This window comes from Strongylocentrotus purpuratus, unplaced genomic scaffold (genome assembly GCF_000002235.5).
Source record: "Strongylocentrotus purpuratus isolate Spur 01 unplaced genomic scaffold, Spur_5.0 spur5_scaffold_20, whole genome shotgun sequence".
Lineage (NCBI taxonomy): Eukaryota > Metazoa > Echinodermata > Echinoidea > Camarodonta > Strongylocentrotidae > Strongylocentrotus > Strongylocentrotus purpuratus.
Window position 1 is genome coordinate 7,954,422 of NW_022145606.1, and position 27,397 is coordinate 7,981,818.

The 27,397-nt window shown below is 39.3% G+C and overlaps 1 protein-coding gene across 1 annotated transcript; it reads left to right on the plus strand.

The window, feature by feature from the left end:
* The first annotated feature begins 1,808 nt into the window (after positions 1–1,808).
* Positions 1,809–25,242, plus strand: LOC105436944 (inositol-3-phosphate synthase 1-A-like). The gene is made up of 9 exons (XM_011663023.2): positions 1,809–2,103; positions 3,470–3,631; positions 14,015–14,144; positions 16,950–17,226; positions 18,535–18,655; positions 20,195–20,437; positions 21,415–21,688; positions 22,348–22,486; positions 24,064–25,242. Exons 1-9 carry the CDS (start codon positions 1,993–1,995, stop codon positions 24,305–24,307), a joined length of 1,701 nt encoding a protein of 566 aa, XP_011661325.2. The 5' UTR covers positions 1,809–1,992; the 3' UTR covers positions 24,308–25,242.
* The last annotated feature ends 2,155 nt before the right edge of the window (positions 25,243–27,397 follow it).

Genomic DNA, 27,397 nt, shown 5'->3' on the forward strand with positions numbered 1-27,397 from the left:
ACCGTATTTAAATACCTAAAACCCCTGCGCTTCCGGGGGCTCTGCCCCCTGGACCCCACCAAGGGCCCTAAGGCGGGTCCCTGGATGCTCATCTGACCGTAATTAAATGCCTAAAACCCCTGCGCTTCCGGGGGCTCTGCCCCCTGGACCCCAACAAGGGCTCTAAGGCGGGCCCCTGGATGCTCATCTGACCGTATTTAAATACCTAAAACCCCTGCGCTTCCGGGGGCTGTGCCCCCTGGACCCCACCAAGGGCCCTAAGGCGGGTCCCTTGATGCTCATCTGACCGTAATTAAATGCCTAAAACCCCTGCGCTTCCGGGGGCTCTGCCCCCTGGACCCCACCAAGGGCCCTAAGGCGGGCCCCTGGATGCTCATATGACCGTAATTAAATACCTAAAACCCCTGAGCTTCCGGGGGCTCTGCCCCCTGGACCACACCAAGGGCACTAAGACGGCCCCTGGATGCTCATCTGACCGTAATTAAATACCTAAAACCCCTGAGCTTCCGGGGGCTCTCCCCCCCCCCTTGGAACACGTCAATTGCCTTACAGAGGGCCCCTGGATGATCATCTAACCGTAATTAAATAGCTAAAAAGCCTAAGCTTCCGGGGGCTCAGCCCGTTGATCCCCTGCCGAGGCTCATGCTCTGGACCCCACGCCAATTTACCCTCTACCTGATCGATAATACTCCACTTTGAAAAACGTTCCGCGGGACCTGCATGTAACGTGTAAGACTGGTGGTGATGCAGATTTTTCGTCTGCCCCCCCCCCCCTTCCGAACTTTATTTTTCTCATTACGTCACTGCCCCTGGAATGTGAGCCCCCCCAATCCCAAACTGCTTCCGGCGCGCCTGTGGTATGGTGCTTGCTTGGAAAATTCTTTAAAACACGAAGTGGAGTTGGGCAACTGTACATTTGCTGGTATCAAGAACAATTGTTTAAAATAATTTTTGTATAGGGTGAGGGACCAAGGGTACTAAAGTAAAGTGCTGCCTTTGAATATAACAGACACAGAGTACAGATAACGAGAGAAACTAAGCTAAACATGTGGACATTGTTCCCCAAAAGGTAGACTACTCATGATTACTTCAGTCTCAAAAAAAAAAGTATTCCTTTTTCGGATGGTGCCATTTATTCATTTTCAGGGCAGGACCGTATCTAATTTTCAATTTTTAATTAAATGTTCATCCATGTCCAAAAATGCAAAAAAATCAAAAGTGAAAATGTATGCGATTTTCCTCACTACCGTCACTTCGTTCGAGGAGCATTTGTCACCGGAGCAATCGTCGGCGGAGCATGTGTCGGGTTACCATTCAGACTCGTAGACGTCTCGATACGACGATTATCATGGTAGGGTTCATTATTGCAATAGCTCTGTCTTAATTCTTCTCATACTATTCTCCTTCTATTTTAAAGCCTCTGAATTTTCCATCATGCAAGAAATTCGTGATTTTCCCGAACATTCTCGATCTTTTTTTCAAATATTAATTTTCTTCTTTTCCATTTGCACATTTCCCTCCAGTCCGAATAAAGCCATTTACCCCTATAATATGAATGTAGGCACCCTTTCGATCGTACTATTTCCTGTAAGTAGGGGTGTGCAACTGTTTTTGAAATTTTTCTTTGGCCGTACTTTTTGTTTCTAATCGTTTCAAATTGTATGGATTTGCAATAAGAATAAACTATGAATCAAGAATTTTCTTAATTTTTACACAACAATTAAATTGCAACAAATCCAATACATGAATAGAAACACTAGGTCAACGTGAAACATTTGGCTTCCCTATATTTTCATAATCGACGCATCCAAAATCGCATCATGTCGTTTGGACTCGATGTAATAGAAAGCAAGTGCAAGTCACACGTTGCATGAAAGTATTGCATTATCTGTTTTATAAAAGTGAAAAGTGGTCTAGAAACTCGTCATTTGGAAGGTTAATTTCAGCTTTAAATCGAGGTGCTACATCTGAACAGTTACAATCAACGGAATCATGACTTCTTTTACGGTAGAAAGCCCGAATGTGCGCTACACGCATCAACATATCGAGTCAGACTACGCTTACCAGACGACAAAAGTGGAGAAAAACGGGCAAAATATAAAGGTAATTTCTACAAAATATCCCTTTTTTTTAGTCATAAATATTTTATACACGACCCTCTTTAATCATCATTTATCCTTGGACATTTTGCCTAGTAAATGTGTGAAATAGAACTGTTATCGTTTACAGTCAAATTAAAGGAGACAAAAACAAGGTCAACGTTTGCTGGCGATAATGTGCGGGGATAACGTGTACAAATGTACAATGTAACGGGTCTCTGGCATATTTTTGCCCGTCACTGCCCCGGTGGACACGGTGCAGTGGGGGTACGTACCGGCAAATCAATATGGGCTCATCTGAATCTGAGGCTGGATGGCAGACCCTTGTGCCTTGCCTTGGCGTTTCGCGTGGCGTGCGATGCGCTTGGGCACTGGGGGTGGGCTTATGAATTTCTTGTTGAGATAATTTAAAGGCTTGTTAGCGCTAATTCTTGTTAATGTTAATTGGTATTCTGAAAGTTCTTTAGTTTACTCTTACTTAATTTTAACGGTTGCGATCTCTGAGTCTTAACTCAGACACGCCCATTTTTTTTCTTTGAAAGAAATGTCTCCTCTGTGAGTCCACAAAGTCTCCTTGGCATTGTTGTTGCTCAATCATGTATGATGTAATGCTGATGCTGAGGTAGAAAAACTACCTCCATCATGATCATACGACAGCCTCAAGGCTCTACTACAAACTGTTGTAGACCTCTAGAGTAGACTAAATATCTTGTAATAACCATGGAACTGGAAGATAAGATTTTTTTTAAAAATAGGTCTGCAACTTTACAAGAATTTCCTTAAAAGGCATCGTTTAACAATGTTAAATCTGAGATGCACGGCCCTGCATGTTATCAGTGTCTGTGATATGGTGTAATCAGGAGGTCCCAGGTACAAAACCAAGTCAATGCCCTGTTGTAAAGCATTAATCCTCATGATCAATTCCCTCAGAGAGGACTTAAAGCCGTTGGTCCCCTGAATTCTTACAGTACTTACAAGCATGCACATGCTTTCTTAATCTTAGCAGTGGGCTGAAATAATCAAACAAACAAAGATCTACCTGTTAGATTCATCATCCATGTATTATTAAGATACACACACATGTCTTGTTTTTCTTTGCAGGTTATCTAAAATTGTCTTAGTTGCATATTTTTCTATTTATTAATTTTCTGAGCATACTTTGTTTATGTTACAGTACGTATATTGTTAAACAGCATCTGAGGAACTAAAACTTCAAGTCTTCAACAAGCTCTGCTTCTAGTTAGTTCCTTTTTTCTCATGCTTTTTCTATTATATTTCTTGTTTCATTGCATATTTTGTAATATAATTATCCATTGTATTATGTTTTGCATGAGTAATACAAATTATTTGAATCTTGTTTTTCTTTGCAGGTTATCCCTGTGGATGTCCAGATGAAGTTCCGAACAGAGCGTAAGGTCCCTCGTCTAGGCGTGATGCTGGTGGGTTGGGGAGGGAACAATGGGAGTACCGTGACGGGGGCCGTCATCGCTAATCAGATGAAGATGTCATGGAGGACCAAGGAAGGGACTAGGGTAAGTACACTCATAGACCCATGGGCCCTGTTTCACAAAACTTGTCAACCAAGACAAATGACAGTTTTTGTTATAAGCTACTGAATTCCTTGCTTCTGATTGGTTATCAGCAGATTTGTCATTGAATATAGGCTTTGTGAAATGGTTCCCAGGAACCTGTCTTTAATACAAAGAGTTGCGATCAGGGAAAAATTAATATTTATTTTTCGGGGGCTACTTTTCAAGCTTGCCTGCATGAAAATAACATTCTACATTTTATTTTGCATTGAACTCTATGCAAATTTATGGGGCTCTTTTCTGATTTTCGGGGGCTCTTTTGGGCATTTTGTCACTCCATCCATCACAACTTATCTTCTTAAGTAAGAAAGTATTGTTTTACTTTGTGAGTTTCATAAAGAGACTTATTGAGAGCCCGCACATGTGTCATACCTGCCGACCCTTCTGAAAAATCCGAAATATTCTGATTTTCTAGACTTTTAGGACCTAAAAATTCAGAATTTTCAGATTTTTCAAAATTTTGTTTTATGTTTTTTTTTTTTTATTCTTTGGAGTTGGTTGTTGGTGCGATTTAAGAGTTCACATATTGTGTGCATTGAATCGCTGCATGATCGAGCAGCAAATTTGTATTCGCTTTTTTGTACAGATTTACTGCGTGCCACTGCACGTGCAAACGCCTGTTTAAGATGAAGTTGAGTTCTGGTCATGCGATTGCATTGTGAAAGGAACGGTGTGGAACCGACCAGAAAAGGTTGATCATCTAGCGTATGAGAATTTGTGTGTATTGCAAGGTTCTGGAATCATCAAAATGATAAGAAATGTGGCCAAGTCTTGGTAAAGTTACAAACACTTGCACAGAAAGATGTATATGGGACTACACGAACGGTAACCCGACACATGCTCCGCGACAATTGCTCCGCGACATTTGCTCCGCGACATTTGCTCCGCGACATTTGCTCCGCCGACAATTGCTCCGCCGACATTTGCTCCGCTAGCCTATAATCTAGGCGGAGTGCCGAGCTTTTTTCTTTGCTGCTAGACTAACCCTAAGCAGAACGTCTGATACGGCGAGACTACGAACCGTGAGTCGCGAAGCGGCTCACCGCCTATAATCACTGGTCTAGCTTTAGTCGTTTTTTTTTTTTATCGACCATGAATCCGTGGCAGTTTTTCGTACGAAAAAAACTCATGAATACGAAATGAACTCAACCAATCAGAAACTCGTATGGAGAAGAGTCTATGCATATGCATATTATAAATCATGTGACATTACGTCATTTTCTTCATCCAAGATGGCGGGTAGTTCATGCGACGACGATCTTCTGCGAGAAAGTTTATCATATGCGGCCAACAAACTAGGCATTCCTAATGGAAAATTCAGAGAACTGCAGGAATCCGCTATTCGTAGCGTTATTGAAGCCGGCAGGGATATTTTTGTTGCATTACCTACTGGTTTTGGAAAGAGTGCAATATACCAAGCAATCCCCTTGTGCTGTGATTTTCTACGCGACCACGGATTCTATGATCATGATGACTCGAGTCAAGGGGTAACCACTAATTTGTCATTGTAAATTTGATACGATAATTGTTTTACCATACAAAGATATATGTTTTATTGTTCACATAAAACTACAATTTTTTAATTTTTTGATATTTCACAGTACTTAGTAAAATGATCATTTTAAAGATTTTTTTGGTTTCATCTCCCCTTTTCCTTTTTATTACCCCTATTTAGTAATGGACGAGCGCAATCTTTTTTCGTTGCGGTTTCTAATATCTGATTGGTCGAACGTCACATAGGTGTACCATATTTGGTAGGGCTGTTGAATGATTCATAGATCCGCCATTTTGAATATGTATGAATATTGATTAGCTAGACCAGTGATTATAGGCGGTGAGCCGCTTCGCGGCTCACGGTTCGTAGTCTCGCCGTATCAGACGTTCTGCTTAAGGTTAGTCTAGCAGCAAAGAAAAAAGCTCGGCACTCCGCCTAGATTATAGGCTATTGCTCCGCCGACATATGCTCCGCCGACATTTGCTCCGCCGACATTTGCTCCGCCGACAATTGCTCCGCCGACATTTGCTCCGCCGACAATTGCTCCGCCGACAATTGCTCCGCAAAACGCGACAATTGCTCCGGTGACAAATGCTCCTCGAACGACAGTTACTCCGCCGACATTTGCTCCGCCGACAATTGCTCCGCCGACATTTGCTCCGCCGACAATTCCTCCGCCGACAATTGTTCCGCAAAATGCGATAATTGCTCCGGTAACATTTGCTCCGCCGACAATTGCTCCGCCAACAGTTGCTCCGCCGACATTTGCTCCGCCTGAAGCGACACTTGCTCCGGTGACAATGTTGATGATAATAATAATAACTAGATTTGTAATACTTGTTTTGAACAAGACAGTATAGGTGGGCTGGTCTAACTAAAATTTGAGACAAAATAAAGGGCAAATTTAAGATAGCTTATTGTCTCAGCTACAACATACTCGAAGTTCAGCGTAAACGAAGCTAAAACGACGGAGATATTGCTCGCGAAAGACGGGAATGTAGAATCGAGTTTTGAAAAAAGTCATTTCCATAGAGAATACACGCAAAAAGTGAAAAATTGATATTCCTCCTTTAATCGCAAAAATACGCCATGATGCTTTTGTCAAAATGAAAAATTGTGCATTCGTAGAAGATTGTCCCAGCTAGAACATATCAAAATTTGGAAGAAAATCGATCAATATTTACAGAGATACATGTACAATCAATTTTCAAAAAATATGTTGACGTCATAATATGCAAATTGGAATTTTGAGTTCGGAGGCCCTTATGATGACGTCATGAGTTAATTGAGGGTCAAATGAGACCAGAAATCATATTTCCAATTCATACTCTACATAATATGAAACAAAATTTGGGGTCACCTTACATCCTAAAGAGCTACAATGGATTTTGTATAGGCATGTTTTTGCCCATATATGCTATGTATTACAAGAGCTCGCACGCACGGACGCTCACTCCGTTATTAATGGTCAGAAATATGTTAACAAGGTATCAAAATGCTTGGGGAAATGTGCCAAATATGATGACAAAGAAAAATTGGCGATTCTTTGTTGCAAAATGCCAGAACGCGCGAAAACACGCGCGTGTGCGAGATTTTTTATAAAATGCTTAAAATGGCCAAAAACGTATGTAAAATTATTTTGAGACTATTTTGAGCATTTTAATATTTTGCGCGCGCACTGACGCGCGGACGTTCGCGAACTCGCGCGTTTCTTTTTTACCTGAAATTGACCGGACGAATATTGACCTTAATCATGATAAATATGAATCAAAAATGGCTTTTGGTTATAAAGATATGATCATGAGTTGATTTTCAGAAAAATTAACAAAATGGCGCCTAGATGACGTTATCAGTGAAGGTCATAGTTGAAAACGTTATTGTGTTTTGTACATATGCCTATACATATATGTGTGCCAAATTTGAAGGCATTTGATTGAGTCATTTTCAAGTAATCGTGCTTACAAAAAAGTGGTTTGAAATAAGTAAAGTAAATAATAAAGGCAATTCTAACAAAATAATAAGGTGGTCTGTACGATATACAGCCCACCTGATAATAAAGGCAATTTTAACAAAATTATAAGGTGATCTGTATTAGATACAGCCCACCTAATAATAAAGGCAATTCTAACGAAATTATAAGGTGGTCTGTACGATATACAGCCCGCCTGATAAATAAATAAAGGTAATTGTAACGAAATTATAAGTTGGCCTGTACGATAATCAACCCACCTGATGAATAAATAAATAATAAAGGCAATTCTAACGAAATTATAAGCTGGTCTGTACGATATACAGCCCACCTAACAATAAAGAATAATAAAGGCGATTTTAACAGAATTATAAGGTGGTCTGTATAAGATACAGCCCACCTGATAATAAAGGGAAATCTAACGAAATTATAAGGTGGTCTGTACGATATACAGCCCACCTGATAATAAATAAATAAATAAACAAAGGCAATTCTAACGAAATTATAAGGTGGTCTGTACGATATACATGTACAGCCCACCTGATAATTACAAAAATAACATTAGTAACACCACCAACCATAATAATCATTGTTGTCATTATTATTGTGATACTGCTTCTAATACTACTCCTACTACATGTACTACGAAGAAGGAGGGGAAGAGGAAGAATCTTATTGTTTATTTTCTGTATTATCGAGACATACAAATGCACAGGGAGGTAAAAGAGGGAAAAGTAAAGCGACGATCAGGGAGAGAGAGGGAGAGAGAACGAGAGGGGATAGCCTATGGCCCGGGTTCAAATTCAGTTATCTTTAATTTATTTGACCCAGTTGGCATTGGCATGCATCCAGAAAGATTTTCATCATGTGTTTGATCTTGTATTGAAAAAAAGATCAAACACATCATCATAATCTACAGAGTGCAACCAAACATTTCTTAACAACAATTGAAATTTCTTTCAGGAAGCCTAACACTAAAAGCTGTTGATTCAAAGAGCATCGTAGAGACGATGAACAAATAATAATAATAATAATACATTCACTTCTATTTTCCCCGCAAAATAATCCGAACAAAAGAATCAACCGAGGGAAATCAACTGTTATCAACTGAATTTATCATGAGTCCTTGAAAAATTAATTAATACTGCTTGTCAAATATTATTGAAGAACAGCAAAGGCGAACGCGAAAGTCGCTACAATTCAGAAATCATTGCTTGCATTGCTTTTCTCTCAAAATTACCGTGAGATATCAAGCTACATAGAACTATGATCAACACAAAAGATATTGTCTTGAAAACAGTCAGAAACATTAGAACTTGAATGAATAAAACATAATGCAAATGAATAAGACTAGAATGAATAGGACACAGGTTAATTTCTACCATTTAAATCATCCAGTACCAAATACCTGAGCAAAATTCCAACCAGATGCATTTAATGGTAAACTTAAAGACAATGATTCATGACAATTGTCAATTGTCATGAGTTAATCGTCTAGACGTATTGCAAAAGATAATCAGAATAATAATGCCCAGAATGATACCTCTACTATAAGGCCTAGTTCTACATGTACTATACTACACTACTGCCATTGTAGATTATTGCTGATAATACAGATGATAATAATGAAATGATAACAATTATAATAATACTATATACTTATACTAATTGTCATCAAAATCATCATGTTCATATTCATCATAATAATCATGATTATTGTCAATTGTCATGAGTTTATCGTCTAGACGTATTGCAAAAGATAATCAGAATAATAATGCCCAGAATGATACCTCTACTATAAGGCCTAGTTCTACATGTACTATACTACACTACTGCCATTGTAGATTATGCTGATAATACAGATGATAATAATGAAATGATAACAATTATAATAATACTATATACTTATACTAATTGTCATCAAAATCATCATGTTCATATTCATCATAATAATCATGATAAGGATAATAATCACAATAACAAACATAATAATTACAAAAATAACATTAGTAACACCACCAACCATAATAATCATTGTTGTCATTATTATTGTGATACTGCTTCTATTACTACACCTACTACATGTACTAGGAAGAAGGAGGGGAAGAGGAAGAATCTTATTGTTTATTTTTCGTATTATCGAGGCATACAAATGCACAGGGAGGTAAGAGAGGGAAAAGTAAGGCTACGAAGAGGGAGAGAGAGGGAGAGAGAACGAGAGGGGGTAGTCTATGGCCCGGGTTCAAATTCAGTTCTCTTTAATTTATTTGACCCAGTACTGATGATCATAATTTTATCTACCATGTGATTGCCATGTGTACGCCACACGGAATAGCACTAGCTCAAAAGATTTTACACACTAATCTATATAAGTAATACGCTAAGGCTCCGCGGGGGGCGCGACGTCTCCGCGAGCCTTTGTATTCTATTGTTTTTTAATGAGATCGCCGACCGAAGTTGGTGCGGCTATCTCCTCCTGAACCCTCCCCTCGGGGTACCCGTGCCCGGTGCCATCGTCCGCGGGAGAGTCTACTCTGTGGAATTGGCTATACTCCGCCCGAGGTCCTCCTCCGTGTCGACGTCCAGGGCGAACACAGACGCGATATGCATAATGCAGGATATGCGTGACGACAGAGATACCTCATGGATATTCAACATTACATCCGTAGACACACGACCGATGACTATCCACTCACATTAAGTTGCGTATTAAATGCTCTATGCAAAGGGTGGGATTACCCCTGAGTAAGCCATCTTACTATAGGGTGTGCTTTGTACTCGCTGCACAAGCCAGAGAGATACACGGGGCTAATTCCCGTCGACGTCCAAACTTAGAGACCTATTTCCATCATGATTGCCGCGATTTTTATATAGTTTTCGTGAATGGAGGTATGAAATCAAAGCTTATTTTGTGATTATTACGGCCATTTATACTGAATTTTGATTATCATTTTCTAAAGGAAAGTTTTCACAAGAAAACCATTGGACTGACAGTTCAGTCGCAAGGTAACTTCAGTCAACACATACAGTATACACGGTGCTGCGGCCGGGGCGCTTTGACCAAGACTGAGCTGCGCTAGAGTCGAAGAGTTTGGGGGGCCAAGCAGGCCAATATTCGTACAACTACATGTATATAACTACACGTACGTCTATCCATCCATCGAAGAACCCGTCAACACGACAGCGTGCGGGCCGAAGTGCCAAAAATTTGTTTCTTATCTTTACAGTAAATTACAAGAAAGCATTAAATAAGGTTATGAATTGTACATTTGCATATTAATAGTTCAATATCAACCAGACAGAAGCATGTGACTTCATGCATTGCAAAACAATCAGTTGCGTAATGAGTAAAATTTTTTTTTTTTTTTTTTTTTTTGGGGGGGGGGGGGAGGGGTGCAGAAAAAAAATCGGCATCACCATGCACCATTCTTGCATGTTACATGAAGGCTCCAAGAAACATTTTTCAAAGTGGGGGGGGGGGGGGGGGGGGGGTCAGATCGCAGCGGGTTGAGTGTATATAGGCGTGGGGTCCACAGGTTTAAGGGGCCATAAACCCCCGAAAGCTCGGGGGTTTTAGGCGTTAAATTAGGGTCAGATGAGCATATTTTTAATACTTTATTTGTGACACTTGCGGGTTACTAATTGGCGTGGGGTCAATACGTAGAGTTGCGTAGTGTTGCGTACCAACTACGCTGGCCTACGTTATGCTGAGGGACGGAAAGGGGTACGCAAGATGAACGAAAACAATTCAACATGTTTAATTTTTTTCGCGTACTTTTGGCGTAGAAACTTGACGCAGAAAGTACGCCTTAATTTACGCAACACTACGCTACATGCCTACGCAACAGTACGCTACCCTACGCCAGATCGACAAAGCAGTAAAAGCTTTCCACACAGTAAGCAACCATAAGCAAACCTGTACGCCAGCTTACGCATAACCTACGCAGGGACTATTTTCCCATTAATACGCAGCCTAATTTCTGCGTAGTCGGTACGCCCCACTACGAAACTCTACGCAGTTCCACGTGGCTTAAAGAATAACTACCGGTACAGTTGGATCGTTTTTTTAATTTTTTATATAAGGCCAAATTTAAAAAAAAACATGTTTAGCGTCCTGTTTTTTTGAAAAATGGGAAGGAGGAGGAGGCCCTTTTTCTTTCTTTTTTTCTTTCAAAATGGCCGCTCGATCCGTACATTTTCCCTGACATTCAGGCTATTTTTCAAGATGGCGGCCGACATTTTTTTTTTTTTTTTTTTATAAATCAGAAATAAATTTTAGAAGTGCTTTTCACGTTTGTTTTCTTTCAAAAAAAAATCAAAAAAAAAACCAAAAAAAATTCAAAAAAAAAAAAAAAATAGGAGGCGGCCCCCAAAAAAGGAAGCGGAAGGGACGCTGTTTTTTTCCTCTTCGAAAAAAAAAAAAAATTTAACAAATTTCAAATAAAAAAAAAATTGGAGGCGGCCCCCAAAAAGGAAGCGGGCGGGGACGTTAAACATGTATATTTTTTTTTAATGGCCTGAATGGCAAATAAAGTTCTTGGTGGTTTTAATTTAGACAGTCTCTATATATCTATTTACACCCCCCGCCCCCCTCTAGAATCCCGCGGATTTCCGCGGGTCCTGCTAGTATATATATATATATATAGTAAAGCTACATACACTTAACTGAAGGAAAGAAACCGTTATAAAACGGACTGGATATTATTGAAAATACTATTCTAAACAAGAATGTACTACATGTACTACATTACGTTACAATTTCACGAGAGAAATAGAACTTGAGAGGGGAAGAAAAGAAGAAGTGATGAAAATGAAAGAAGACTAATAGCATGAGAGGAAAGAAAAGAGCTAAGAAGACAAGAAAAGGGTGTAAAAAGGAAAAGGAAGAGCAAGAGAGAGAGAGAGAGAGATAGCCTTGAGCTTTTGATCGGCTAATGAGTAATAAATGAAACAGATTTTGAGCGGAGTAATTATCTTTCGCCGGAGAACTTGCATAAGGAGCTAAAACTTGATGTTTTTAAATCAAACATCATGGGGAATAGCAAAAAATGGCTGAGCATTTATTGCACTAATTGCCAGAGGAGCATTCATGTCTTCCACGAGGTCGCACTTTTGGATCAGAGAGCAATTAATTGTCGGTGGAGCATTGTCTTTTGCGGGGTACTTTTGGGGAGGAGCAACAATTATTGTCGTAGTAGCCTTTGTATTTTACGGGGCACTTTTTTAGCAGAGCAAATGTCGGCGGAGCAATTGTCGGTGTCACCGGAGCAAGTGTCGCTTCAGGCGGAACAAATGTCGGCTGAGCAATTGTCGGCAGAGCAAATGTCACCGGAGCAATTGTCGCGTTTTGCGGAGCAATTGTCGGCGGAGCAACTGTCGTTCGAGGAGCATTTGTCACCGGAGCAATTGTCGCGTTTTGCGGAGCAATCGTCGGCGGAGCAATTGTCGGCGGAGCAAATGTCGGCGGAGCAACAGTCGGCGGAGCAACTGTCGCGGAGCAAATGTCGCGGAGCAATTGTCGTGTTTTGCGGAGTAAATGTCGGCGGAGCTATCGTTGGCGGAGCATGTGTCATGGAACCCTTTGGAGTTGGTTGTTGGTGCGATTTGAGAGTTCACATATTGTGTGCATTGAATCGCTGCATGATCGAGTAGCAAATTTGTATTCGCTGTTTTGTACAGATTTACTGCGTGCCACTGCATGTGCAAACCAGACCTTCATTTCTAGAATTTGGTGGAGCTCTATTAATCCCACTCCTTGTTTTGCCAAGGAGCTCAAATTGAGCTCCTCAAATAACTCTCCGGGAAAGAGTGAGGAGCTCAATTTGAAAATTGATGTTTTTACCTTGTATTATTGTGTGTGGGTTCAAAATGCTGTAATAAAATATCAAACAAGTAGTGTAGTATAGTAGTGGCCGGTCTTCGCATCGCATATATTACGAAAGGTCTCATTGGTTGATTTAACTACACGACGTTAAATGAATTAACTAAACGACGTTAAATGATTTAACTACACGACGTTAAATCGTTGAGCAGTAATTAATTACAACACGACGTAATTATTTAGGTCGTGTGGTAATTCGAATTACGACACTACGTAATTATTTAGGTCGTGTAGTAATTTGAATTGCTACACGACCTTAATTATTTAACGTCGTGTAGTTAATTCATTTAACGTCATGACGTTAAATCGTTTGGCAGTAATTCGGAATTACGTCGTGTAGCAATTCGAATTACGACACGACGTAATTATTTAGGTAGTGTGGCAATTCGAATTACTACACGACGTAATTATTTAGGTAGTGTGGCAATTCAAATTACGACACGATGTATATCCATGTTTTTGACGGTCTCCTGCTTCCATAGATCTAGGTACGACCGCCGATCCGCTTCAACCTCAAAACTTTTAAAATGTTGATGGAAGTTTCTAGTTTTGGAGTTGGTAGTTGGAATGGAGATTTCACTCAGACACATCAATAAATTAATTTACTAATTCCTAAGGAATATCAATTTATGGCGGGGGCGATTTTTCATTATATATCGATTTTTTTTTTCGCCCTCGTCTTGATTTTTACTGTGGCGATTTCAGAGGTTTAAGGGACGAATCGCCCGTCGCCACCGTGTATTTTTTTCGTTGCAAGGAGCGCTGTAAACAACTCTCCTGATTATTTTTTAGGAGCGCTGTAGGAGCGCCGGCGCGATCGCGCTCCTTAAAAATGATGGTCTGGCAAACGCCTGTTAAGGGTACAGATTTCTGTTATTTTTGAGGGCATACACTGTACTGTGCTAGAAATTCCTAATTCTTATTTTCAAATGTTTGAAGGTATGATGTGTGCTCATTATCGCTTCTTAATTCTCTTTTCAGCATGCGGACTACTACGGCTCCCTCACTCAGGCATCGACGCTAAACCTTGGGTCAGGACCAGCTGGCGATCTTAACATTCCTTTCAAAGACATCCTACCTATGGTGGATCCCAACGATATTGTATTTGATGGTAAGTCAGTTGTGGACACCATTGAGGCCAATTCAAATCGTAAGAGAATTATAATTCCAAGGAATTTTCAAATGAAGTGAAAAAATCATACAATTTAAATATGAAAGCAGAAAAATAAAATGAACAGAGTGGTGAAAGTTTGAAATAATTTGGACCAATATTAAGAAAGTTATGAATTTTTGAAATATGAGATCACTACAAGTACAAGTTAATCTCAAATTGGTAAGTCAGTCATGGGTATCTTTTAGGCTAATTCAAAGCGTAAAAGAATGCACCCTTTCACGGTTACGGCCACCATTTTATTTTGCGAGTAAACATTGTGTCATCAATGTTTTCAGATGCGCATGTATTGTCACTGCCTGCACTGTGCGCTCACATCATATTTAAAGGGATAGTTGAGTTCTGTTGCAGAGGGCGCTACACAAAATCATTTTTTTTGTGAGATGATGAAAAACTGAGTGTCAAATTTGAAAGAACGTTATATTTAAATGACAAAATCATCTTTGTTTGATCAAAATCAGTTTAGAGACGGCTGAAATGTAACGATTTCTAATACTTGTATACCACCACAAATATTAGATATTTGACAAATTTGAAAAAACGTTAGAAAAAACGAAATAACGCCTTTTACGTTGTATTTCAGCCAATGCCGATGTTGGCTTTTTTGTTGGCATTTTCGTTTTGCTTATATCACCCACAATTAGCCGGCTCATGTATTGTTACTTTTAATTGAATAATTAATTAACGGTCACCGTATTGTTTTTTTAAGTGGAGCTGAATTGGTATGACAGTATTGGCTAAATTTCATACATTTTGGGGTCTAAATTACCTTCATAGCAATGTTAGGTTCTAAAAGGGCACTATAAATGTCATAGATAAGAATAAGACTAACCATGCACTTTGAAGCATTCACGGTCTGAAAACAGAACTCAACTATCCCTTTAAATTTAAATTGCGCCAATGAAAAGTTCAGTTCACTTGAAATATATGAGAATCTCAATTTTTTCTCAATTTTTTTTTCAATGTTTCCTGCTTCAATATAAGTTTTTTCATTGCTGATGACCTGATGAAAATGAAGATAATATTTATTTTAAAAAAGGATAATCTGAAAATGTGTCATTGTGAAAACCTTGTGAAAACTAAAACAATAAAAACATGATAAAAAAAAAGATAATTTGAAAACTGTATCCAAACAGGGATAACAAGTTCATTGAATTTGGGAATCACGCCAACGATTTACAACAACACAGGAACCCGGAAATGTATGTTTACAAACCTGTTATCAAAAACAAGTTTACTCAGTAGAAAGATATACACACTTTACAATCTGTACTGGCTTTAATAATATAGATAATGTGTACATGTAAATACTACAAGAGTTTGTAAACATACCTAATGGCATTAGGGCAAACTAATATTTGTGTTTGTCGTCTGGCAGTACTACGAAGGTGACTTTCATAACATTGCACTGTCAATCAGATAGCCCTTTTGAGACAATCTTTCCACATTTTGTGGTTTTGCTCAATCAATTTTTGACCACACTCTAAAAGATATACCAGCTGCATGAGTAGAAAAGGTTAAGATGTCAGGACACACTGTGTTCTTTCTGTTGCATAACCATTATTTCATTTGATGCTAGGAAACTTAAACAGGAAATCATGTTTAAAAATCCTTAAATAAGCAATGCTTTCAAAGTCTATTCAAAATTGGTCATTTCCAAACTTGTGAACAGAGTCTCTTCCCGTTTACAATGTTTTCCCCGTTTTCATTTTGTTCAGAGACATTAAATTTCATTAGAACAATATGAAAAATAGAAAATATCAGTGTTACCAATTATTTGAAGAAGATGTTTTGGCCTTTAAAAATCCTGTCCTGAAAGTGGGGTAACTTACAGTTTTTGTACTGCATGCTTATTTTCTTTTTCACCAGGGTGTCAGGATGTTACCAGTGGGACCCCCCCCCCCCATTGCCATTTAATAAACAATGTGGTGGCAAATTATTCCTTTTCAGGCTTTGCTAAGGACTAGAGGTATTGACCTTTATTTTGGGAGTTGTAAATAGTAAAAGAAGTCACTGTTTGTATAAGGTCTTCTTATATCTGGTGGCATGAAGATGACATTCAATGTCTTAGATTTTTTTTCTCTTGAAGTTTTATTTTTTTATTGGTTTTTTTGTTGGGGGTGGGGGGGGGGGGAGAGCCCAGATTATGATTCAGAGATCTCTGTCTCTATGTCTCTCTCTCTCTCTCTCTCTCTTTCATTGTCATTGCAATAATTCATAATTTTGAAAAAGGGAAACAATTGAGCTCTCTCTCTCTCTCATGCAATTTTCTCTGTTTTCTCTGTCTTTGCCACAGTAAAAAACCAATTTTGAACAAGGGATATAATGCCTTCTTCCATCACTCACTTCCTCTCTCTCCCTATTTTCCCCTCTCCCTCTCCCCCATCTGTTTATCTTACACAGTAAAAGTTTTGATCAAGGAATATAATAAGTCTTCACAAATCAGGGCTTTTGGTAACACAATGTAATGTGGTAGTTCATGTATAAGTGAAAAGCCTGTTGATATACAAAGTTAACTGATAGATAGATAGATTCTTTTATTGATCCATATTCAAAACATAGAAATTTGGCCTCCACTGGCAGCACATAAACAAAATACAAAGTAATTACAAGATAACTGATAAACACTTGGGTGTATACGTCACATAATGTACATAAATTCACACGAGATGCATAGTATATTCCTTTGTAAAAAGAACCTGCTTATTTAAATAAATCTTTCTCTCTCTCTTTCTCTTTCAACAGGTTGGGACATTTCTTCCTTCAACCTTGCCGAGGCCATGGAGCGGGCCCAGGTCTTTGACTGGAGCCTCCAGGAGCAGCTCCGCCCCCACATGGCAACCCTCAAGCCCCGCCCCTCCGTCTACTTCCCCGACTTCATCGCGGCCAATCAGGAGGATCGCGCCGACAATGTCCTCACCGGAACTAAGTCAGAGCTCGTCGAGAAGATCCGGGCGGATATACGTGAATTCAAGCAGAAGGTAGACAAGGTCATTGTACTCTGGACAGCCAACACAGAGAGGTAAAGTCACTTAATTCGATGAATACCTTTAAAAGAAAACTCAAATCGTACTTAATCACAAATGTTTGAAATTTTGAATTGTTGATTTCACCACCTTGTATTGTCCTGTTGGTGGGTTTGTGCGGTAATATGTATTTTTTAAAGTAAAATATGTCGTATATTCGTAATTGTTATAGTACTTATTATCTTTTAAATTTTCTATATTATATTGCATGTTCAATGACACTTATTTTACCTTCATTAAGGGTGGTCATTTCAACAAATCCTCATGGTTTTTTGGTGCCAGGTAAAAATGTCAGAGGTAAAAATGTCAGAGGAAAAAATGTCAGAGGTAGAAATGTCGAGAGGTAAAAATGTCAGAGGTAAAAATGTCAGAGGTATAAATGTTAGAGGTAAACAATAAAAACAAAAGCATGTGACAAGCTTGTTATAATTACACCTGGGTTATATATTTGATTAGGCTTATCAAAAAAGAACAGAGAGGGAAATTCTGCAGTCGTTATTTCACCGCTGCTTTATTTTCCACTTTCCCAGTTTAAATTTATTTACCTTTTGGCCCAAAATTGTGACTTTTTGCCCGATTATTGCCGAAGGAAGACGGGGGGGAGGAGGAGGGTATTCTTCTTCTGGGGCACGGTGACCCGGCTGCTCTCCCCTTCCTCTTATATATGCTTTGCTTTATATATCCTTCCGAACAGTGGTCAATGCCTAGGCAGAGCAGGCAGACTAATGGGACTCCTCTGACATTTTTACCTCTGACATTTTTTCCTCTGACATTTTTACCTCTGACATTTTTTCCTCTGACATTTTTACCTCTTGACATTTTTACCTCTGACATTTTTATCTCTGACATTTTTTCCTCTGACATTTTTACCTCTGACATTTCTACCTCTGACATTTTACCTCTGACATTTTTACCTCTTGACATTTTTACCTCTGACATTTTTACCTCTGACATTTTTTCCTCTGACATTTTTACCTCTGACATTTTTTCCTCTGACATTTTTACCTCTTGACATTTTTACCTCTGACATTTTACCTCTGACATTTTTTCCTCTGACATTTTTACCGCTGACATTTTTACCTCTGACATTTTACCTCTGACATTTTTACCTCTGACATTTTTTCCTCTGACATTTTTACACCGAGCCGGTTTTTTATGGCCACCCAATTCCAATAATGCTGTATCTTGTGTTGTTATGTGGTGCATCGCTTATTGTTTTATCATTTAACCTTATTTATACTCTTCTTCTGTCATGATTGTATTCTGGAATTGAATAAACCGAATTGAATTGAATTGAATTGAAGGTTCTCAGATGTTGCTGAGGGATTAAATACGACGGAGCACGCCCTTTTGATGTCGATAGAGACCAATGCTAACGAGGTGTCGCCATCCACACTCTTTGCTGTGGCTTCCATCTTAGAAGGGGTGAGATACACTTACAGTCAAACCTGATTTAGCGATTACCTGTATAGAAAGACCACCTGTCTATACAACACACATTTCTTGCATCGAAACCTGTAGCAAAGGAATCTGGGGGGTGTTTCACAAAGATCCTAAGTTGAACTTATCTCTAAGTTGGACTTAAAAATTATGGAAAGCCATTAGCATCTTTGAAAATATTTTGTAAAAGTTATTTTTGAAAGGCATAACATGTTGATTCAAATCATTCATATTTTGTTATCATCAAGGACATTTCATGTTCTGGATGTAAAATTTATAAAAAGTCTAAAATACTTGAATTTCTGCTTTTGAATATATTTCATTTTAAGGCTCCAATGGCTGTCCATAATTTTTAAGTCCAACTCAGTGTTAAGTTCTACTTAGGATCTTTGTGAAACACCCCCCCCCCCCCCCCCCCCCCCCCCCGTTGTCTGTTTGGAGCTAGAAGGGCTCATATAACTGAAGCAGAGTCAACGCACTTCTCTCTCTGAACAGACAACATAAAGACCGCTTTTTTTGTCTTCTTTGAGTTTTCGCTGTACCACATTATTTTTAAAGTTGTAAACAAAAACTCTTGTCTCTATCTCTTTTAATAGCTTGTTGAAAGAGAGTGAACAGTAAAAAGATTATTCAGTTATAGGAATAGATTTCTAATGGACACATTGATGATCCTTTCCAGGATATTTTTTTCTTTAAGTCTTTATTGATAATATAACAATTACAGAGTAAAAGAAAAAAGGAGAAGAAAAAAAAGACATCTATTTACATAACTCTATAAAGCAGCATTGTAGATTCATTACATAGACTGGAAGAGTACACATTTAACTCAAAGATCAATTCTCCACTTTTTTTGATGTATAAAATGGAGTTTCTTTTTCTTCTTTGCTAGAAAATATTTTACTTCCTTTTTAGACTTCAGATGTGTCTTAAAACCCTCAGTATTAGTGATCCATGTTAGGAATTTGTTTTTTCATGCTTCTTGTTGTGCGAGGTTGTAGCATGTAATCAGGATAAAAATGATTAGACGTATACAATCACATTTTCGAACTAGACCTATAAGATCACTAGAGAATTTATGCATTTCAGAATAATTACCAAAGCGATAGTTACCTTGTGTTTGTCATCTTGAATGGAATCATAATGAATAATGATTATTACATTACTTTCATGAACATGTACTTGTATCTAGTATTTGTTTTGGTCTTGGCATCATATTAAAAGTCTGCATTTCTATGTATTCTATTTTAATGACATGCAAACAAAGTCAGTGTAAGCCATCTTATAATAATAATATTAGTGGGTTCTTGTATAGCGTTCATGTCTGTCAGACTTGACACTCCATTCAGGCACTCTAGCATTTCTAGGAATTAATTCCTTCCAGGTACCCATTTACATGTACTTCACCTGGGTTGAGTGTGGCAAATGTAGATCAATGTCTTGACAAAGGACATTACATGAGATGGTGTTGTCTTTGAATACTTTCTGACATTATTTTATTCTTTCCTGTTCCACTAAACTCCTCAGGTAGCGTACATCAACGGCTCACCTCAGAACACCTTCGTGCCGGGCGTCATCGAGATGGCCGAGAGGAGAGGGGTGATGATCGCCGGTGACGACTTCAAGTCGGGCCAGACCAAGATTAAATCCGTCCTGGTTGACTTCCTTGTGAGTGCAGGCATCAAGCCCGTCTCGATCGTCAGTTACAATCACCTCGGGAACAACGATGGCAAGAACCTCTCGGCTCCCAAGCAATTCAGATCAAAAGAGGTATGAACGTAGAATAAATGTAGGTATAATGTAGGTATAATATAGGTATAATTTAGGTAAAATGTAGGTATAATGTGGGTATAAATGTAGAATTATTATTATTATTATTATATTATGAAACCTACCATTGCCATTGGCAGTTTAAAGCATTTGAGTTCAGCAGTTAAGAATTGCATTCCTTATTTTGGACTGATCGAGGGTAATTTAATAATATTCCTTGGCAAGATATTAATCTACTTCTACCGCACTCGAACCAGGGGGGTGTTTCACAGAGACTAAGATCAACCTTAGTTGGACTAAACTATAGCAGGCCGTTCGTGCTATTATTTGTTCTCACCATTTACTTGCATTGGTCTCTCAAGGGACGTACAATCATGGTCGCAAATCTACATTTTTTTTTATAATTGAAGGAAAAAATATTATCTAAAGATCAAAATGGTGAGAGCAAACAGTGGCATAAATTGAAGTCGATCTTAGTTTCTGTGAAACACTCTCCAGATGAGGTAAATGGGTACTTGGCAGGAATCAATTCCTTCCTTAAAATGCTAGAGTACCATAATCTCAGCCGGGGTAGTAATTGTTGAGTGCTAGCAGTGTCAAATCTGACAGACATCAGTGGTATACAAAAAGATACTGTTGTTATTATTCTTATTATAAATTGATTGAGCGACGTATGGAGTAATATTTTGACCTGTTCATGAGTTGTGTACACATTGAAAAATGTTTGTTGTTAAGCCCCACTGCACTACTTTAGCTACTTGCTCCCTCTATATAGAAAACAATGCGTAAGCGGTGCCCGTTGTTTTGCCCCCATGGTCCTCTTTTTCCTATGTTAATTGAGAGCTGAGTTCATGAGATAGCCACCTGTCAGTGCCCACCCTGCGTGGTGTAATCCCTCCTGGCCAAACTAGTGCAAACAGGATTTAACGAATAGGAAACGAAATGCTAACTCATATTAACTCTGTCCTTTCCAATAGATTTCCAAATCCAACGTTGTTGACGACATGGTGGAATCGAACCCCATCCTCTACCCTGACGGCAAGAAGCCCGACCACTGCGTTGTCATCAAGTATGTCCCGTACGTTGCGGACAGCAAGAGGGCGCTAGACGAATACACGTCGGAGATCATGATGGGCGGAAGGAACACCATCTCGCTTCATAATACCTGTGAGGATTCTCTCTTGGCGAGTCCTATCATCCTGGATCTGGTCATCCTCACGGAGCTCTGTCAGAGGATCGAATTCAAGTCTGGTAAGACAGTTTTGAATGATGATGATGATGATGATGATGATAATAGGCATTTCTATAGCGCTATCTATCTCGAAAATGTATTCCAAGGCGCATTTATTATTACCCTGGCTTTAGCTTTAATATGTCACATTCTCAACATACATAAATCGGGACAATGAAATGTTACACTTACTTTAAAAATGACACAACTTGGTCAGGGTATGAATAATTCAGTGGATAACTGCATATTCTGTGAACTTGTTTAATGACTCACAGAGTTGAGAAGTACTCCATGTTTTGCTGCATTTTGTGTTTTAGGAGCTGGTACGCTGTCCTATTAATATTTAAGAGATGAAGGGTAGGATTGTAGGGCAAAAGAGAGAGAAAGAAAGGGAGGGTGAAAAAGGATGAAGAGAAACACAGAGAGGCAAAGGGAGAGATAGAGAAAGAGACAAAGGCATAAAGTGAGAGAGAGAGAGAGATCAAGTGATACAATGAAAGAGAGAGAGAGAGAAAGATGGGGAAAGAAAAGAAAAGAAAGACAAAGAGAGACTTCAAGTGAGAGAGAAAGAGAAGGGGACAGAAAGACAAAGAGAGATAGAGAGAGATTGATCAAGCTAGCAAGTGTGAGATGATACTAAATTGACTCTTGTTTACATCCGTCTTTACCATCACCACAGCGTGTCAGAGTGAATACCAACGATTCCACAGTGTACTCTCAATCCTGAGCTACCTATGTAAAGCACCCCTTGTCCCTCACAACACACCGCTGGTCAACGCACTATTCAAACAGAGGGCGTGTATGGAAAACATCTTCAGGTGAGCATTTTCATACATTTGCCGCTCTCCGCCCAGGTGAATTTCATGTGTAGTCGAGTTTGCGAAAGTGTCATGCCGCAAAATAATAATAATTATATGGATATTTGTATAGCGCCGGTATCCGTCAGGTTCTGACGCTCATGGTGCTTTACACATATTACCCTGGTTATAGTAGAGCTGCCAAAGTAACCAGCGCTCAAGCATATCAGGTACCCATTTACACCTGAATGGAGAGCGTCAAATGTAGATCTGTCTTGCCAAAGGACATTAGTGACGCTGCAAATTGAATAAGCTTGAGTATACTAGCAGTCAGTTTGAAAACTGGATTCCAGATTAATTTTCTTGAACAGGTGTTCCAAAAAGAAGGGGAAAAACAAGGCGACGACGAAAACACCAACCTCAGTTTGGCAAAAAATGCTGCTAGGATTTCATATTTTAGTACGTAAAATGTGCATGTGGGATCGCATCCAAAATTCTCACGCAGATCGCAATAAATGAGGGAAGGTCTAACATTTTACTCCAGTTAAATTTCATGGAGTCTTGCACATTCTTCATCAAAATAATTAGTTTTAGCGGTCAAGTTATATTTCCAATCCAATCCTATCCAAAAGTGCTTTTTTTCCCTTGCGGTAACAAAGCACTTTTGGGTCACTTAACAAAATCATAGGAGTGGGCTCTCATGAGGCCTGTCTTCATCAGCATGAGTTTGCCAAATAACCGGCTATTTTAACTATCCCGATCGCAAATTAGCCAGTTAATTTGCGTCCTCATCAGCCCGCAGTTGCAATTAGCAGGATATTCCGTCAGGAAAATACCCTGAAATCTTGTGTCTTGTTTCTAAAATATCCCACTATTTAGGAAAAAGCGGGCTAATTTGCGCCCGTCGGAGCTAGTGTGTGATGAGCGTATCGGTCTGGTAAAGACCCAATTTCGAGCTTGGGATAATATCCAGAGGTCTGAAAATATCCCGAGGTCTGGAAATAGCGGGTTATTTGGCAAACACAAGCTGATGAAACAGGCCTATAGGGAGTTTGACACCGTCTGGTGTTTACCCAATAACAGGTGTTGTCAATTTCCAGGATTACTCATCAGCTTTGTGACAGACAGGGCTTATGTAATGCTTTGTATTTCCCATCCGTTCCCCCATATGGTAAATTAATTATCTCACCCATTCCCCCCCCCCCTCTCCTGCACCCGGATACTCTCCAAGTGACTAAGGGGTATTTCTTGATAGGCCTACGGGTTTGCTTTGTGCAATCTTCAGTGTACACACATTAATGATATTTCCACCAAGTCTGGTGTCAGCCACTTATGGCCTTCTGCACATAGCAACTTACGACCCACTCCCTTATTTTTTAAAAAGTCAGAAAATTTGTCATACGCAAACTCTTCTACTAACCTCTTTCTTTCTTTCCCTGAGGGCCCTGCAATCGTATGGAAGCGACATGTTATTGTTTATATTGATGTAAATACTGGAGTTCCTCAAGGATCGGTTCTTGGACCACTTTAATTTATCATATACATTAATGATATTATTAGTTCATCAAAATACTTTTGTTTTCATTATTTCATTGTAGAGCTTGCGTGGGACTTCCCCCACAGAACCACATGCTCCTGGAGCACAAGCTAACCAACCCCTCAGCCATGCCGGAGCTCTGCATGAACGGCCACTCCGTCAACGGGAAGGTCCTCCAGAACGGGAACCACGCCCCCGAGCGTCAACCCGCCTCCAAGAAAGCCAAGCTCGCAACAACGTCGTCTGGCTTCGTCAACGGCAACGGCGTGATGGAGAACGGATCGGAAGTTGCAGCCATTCATTAACCCCTTGCCTACTGGACCCAGGTGGTTTCTGTATTAAACCTATGGAGAATATGAGAATTCAGGAGTCAAGGGCTTAACAGAATTCCGGTCATTTCAGCTGTAACAGGATCACCAAAGACTCTACGGAAATCTACCTTCGGCGATTTCAATGCCCTTGTGCTGGGCCTATTGAAATGTCCAAACATAACATTGACTTATCGGTATTATATAATCTGAACGTTACTTCTAAAGGTATCACACTAGGGTATTGAAATTGATCTAGGGTTGATTTCAGGCAAGTCTTGGCGATCCTTTGCTGTCTGAAATTGTACCGTTTGTTGTATATAGCTGGTAATGATGATTTTGCGTGAGATTCTGCAGAAATTTGCAATAACAGTCTGCATGTGGATTCTTCAATAGTGCAAAAACGGTGGTGAATGTGCTAAGTCTGCTGATTTGACACTGCGACCTTTTGGCAGTTGAGTTCTCTCTACAAGTAAGATTATTACGGGATAGCAGCTGAGAGCAAGAAAGTGCCAAGTCCAAGGCATTTGACAAATTTCAAGCAGTTGAGCTATTTCTTCATAATTACATGTAAAATATCGCATCACGATATTGGAGCTGAGAGCGAAAAGGAAACAAGTCCATTTCAAGGCATTTGGCAACCTTCAAGCAGTTGAGCTATATCTTCATAATACCGTATGACAATATTTGAGCTGAGAGTGAGAAGGAAGTAACTCCTTGTCACGGCATTTGGCAACCTTCTGGCGGTTGTATTCTTTCTGCACTGACATCATTACGAAATGGCAGCTGAGAGCAAGAGGGTGCAAAGTCCGTTTGCAATCTTTTGGAATTTGAGCTTGATGTTCATCATTATCCTGTATTGAACATTGTAACACTTGTCTGTATGGGTAGTTATGTAAAATATTGACTGCTTTGAGGGGCATGATTAAAACTATTGCCCTGTGTCCTGAGATAAATACAGTGCAGTCTCAAGATCACCATGGAGCTTTAGTTTTTAATCCTGACCCTCACAAATTAAGCCGTCTATATGCTGTTTCCTATAAAGTGTAAGTTCTAAAGAAAGATATTTAACAAAACATGTCTGTCAAAGTGTATTTATTTGTACAGATCAGAGAAATTTACCCATCTAAGACAAAATGTGCATGAACATTTACATGTAGCTCGCTGCACAAATACATTCTTAACTTCACATGCATGTATATTGGCAGGCCATTTATGCCACTGGTTGCTCTCTCGATTGGTCTCCCAAGGGACATAAAAAATCAACAGAATTTACATTTTTGGATAGTTAATTGTTGAAGAAAAACGTTACTTACATTGCAAACTTGAGTTATATTTAAAACTTGAAATGTTATGCTCTTAAAAAGTTTAAAATTAGACAGAACAAACCTTCAATAATGAACTATACAAAAATGGAAGTTCTGAAGATTTGTGACCACGATTTTGTACGTCCCTGGTTAGAGGAACTAGCTATATGAATGGCCTGCCATAGTCCAAGTCCAGCTTAAAGGTAAAGACCAGTATTGGAAACGCCCCAATTTCAAAAAATGAAATGGAAGCTCTCATTACCAATCATGTGAAAGAATATGTTTTAAAATAATACATGATGATAAAAAATTTGCCGGGAAACCGCCTACTAATTCATATATTTGGTAAATTTGTTTCTCTCATGGTCTGTGAGGGATATAGGGTAGTCCCATATACATCTTTCTGTGTATAGTGCTTGTAACTTTACAAAGACTGGGCCAAATTTCTTATCATTTGGATGATTCCAGAACCTTGCAGATGCTAGATGCTAGATGCTAGATGATCAACCTTTTCTGATCGATTCCACAACGTTTCTTTCACAATGCAATCGCATGACCATAACTGGTCTTTACCTTTAAGTCGATCTTAGTCTAGATGGAACACTCCCCAGGTCAATGTTTTTTGTTGCTTTAGTAGTCGGTAGCGAATTTCATGCCTGCAATTTCGACCACTCAGTGGCCAAAAATCTTTATACGTGTATTTGGTATATACAAGCTCTTAGGCCCAAATTCACAAAGGAGGTTTGTCGAGATATGTAGGTTAATGTGCATCAAATGACGCGTTTCGACGTGTTTTTATAAACCTTGGTTTGTATAAACCTTGGTTTGTAAAGGTTTCTAAAAGTGCCTCGAAATGCATCGTATGACACACATAAACCTAGGTTTGTTGACAAACCTCCTTTGTGAATTCAGGCCATAGTGTCAAAAAAGCAGTTAATGTGTGATTGAATATTCCTAATCACAGATGATGAGTATTGATATTGTTCCATATTTTATTGTAGATTAGAAAAGTTATTTTGCTGTGAAAAAAAAGAAAGAAAAAATGTGCCTGGCTGGATGCCTATTTGCTCAGGAATTCCTGATACCTGTTTATAAAGACCACTCAAGGGAGTCGAAAGTCGAAACTGTATTTAAAGGTGTCGTGGTCGAGTGGATACCTCACCGGACTTTAGATCACTCAGTTCAAGTCCTGCCGTGGCACTAATGTCCTTTGGCAAGACATTGATCTTCATTTGCCACACCAGAGCCCCGTCTTACAAAGAGTTGATATCAATCGCTACTTATTTGCGACTGATATCAATCACATCTATGTACTTCAGAGATAGGAGACAGCAAACTTGCGATCGATTTGGATCAATCGTAACTCTTTGTAAGACGGGTCCCAGGTGATGTAAATGGGTACCTGGCAGAAATTAATTCCTTGAAATGCCAGAGCGCCGTAATGGCAGCCATGCTAAAGCCAGGGTAATAATTATGAGCGCCAGGAGTGTCAAGTCTGACAGACGAGAGCTATACAAGAACCCACTATTATTATTATAGGCAGGTGGTCTTTAAAGGCCGGCTGTAGTAGTTCAGCCAGAAGGGATGAGACCACCCAGTGAGATCACTGACGGGTGGTTATCAATCAACATAAGAAAAAGAGGATCATGGGTACCAACAGGCACCGATTGGGGAAGTTTTCTATATAGAGGGAGCAAGTAGCTACCAGTAGGACAGTTTGGCTTTAAGTTCAGGTTCCTTTAGTACACATTTCAATGACATACATAATTTAAAGGGACCA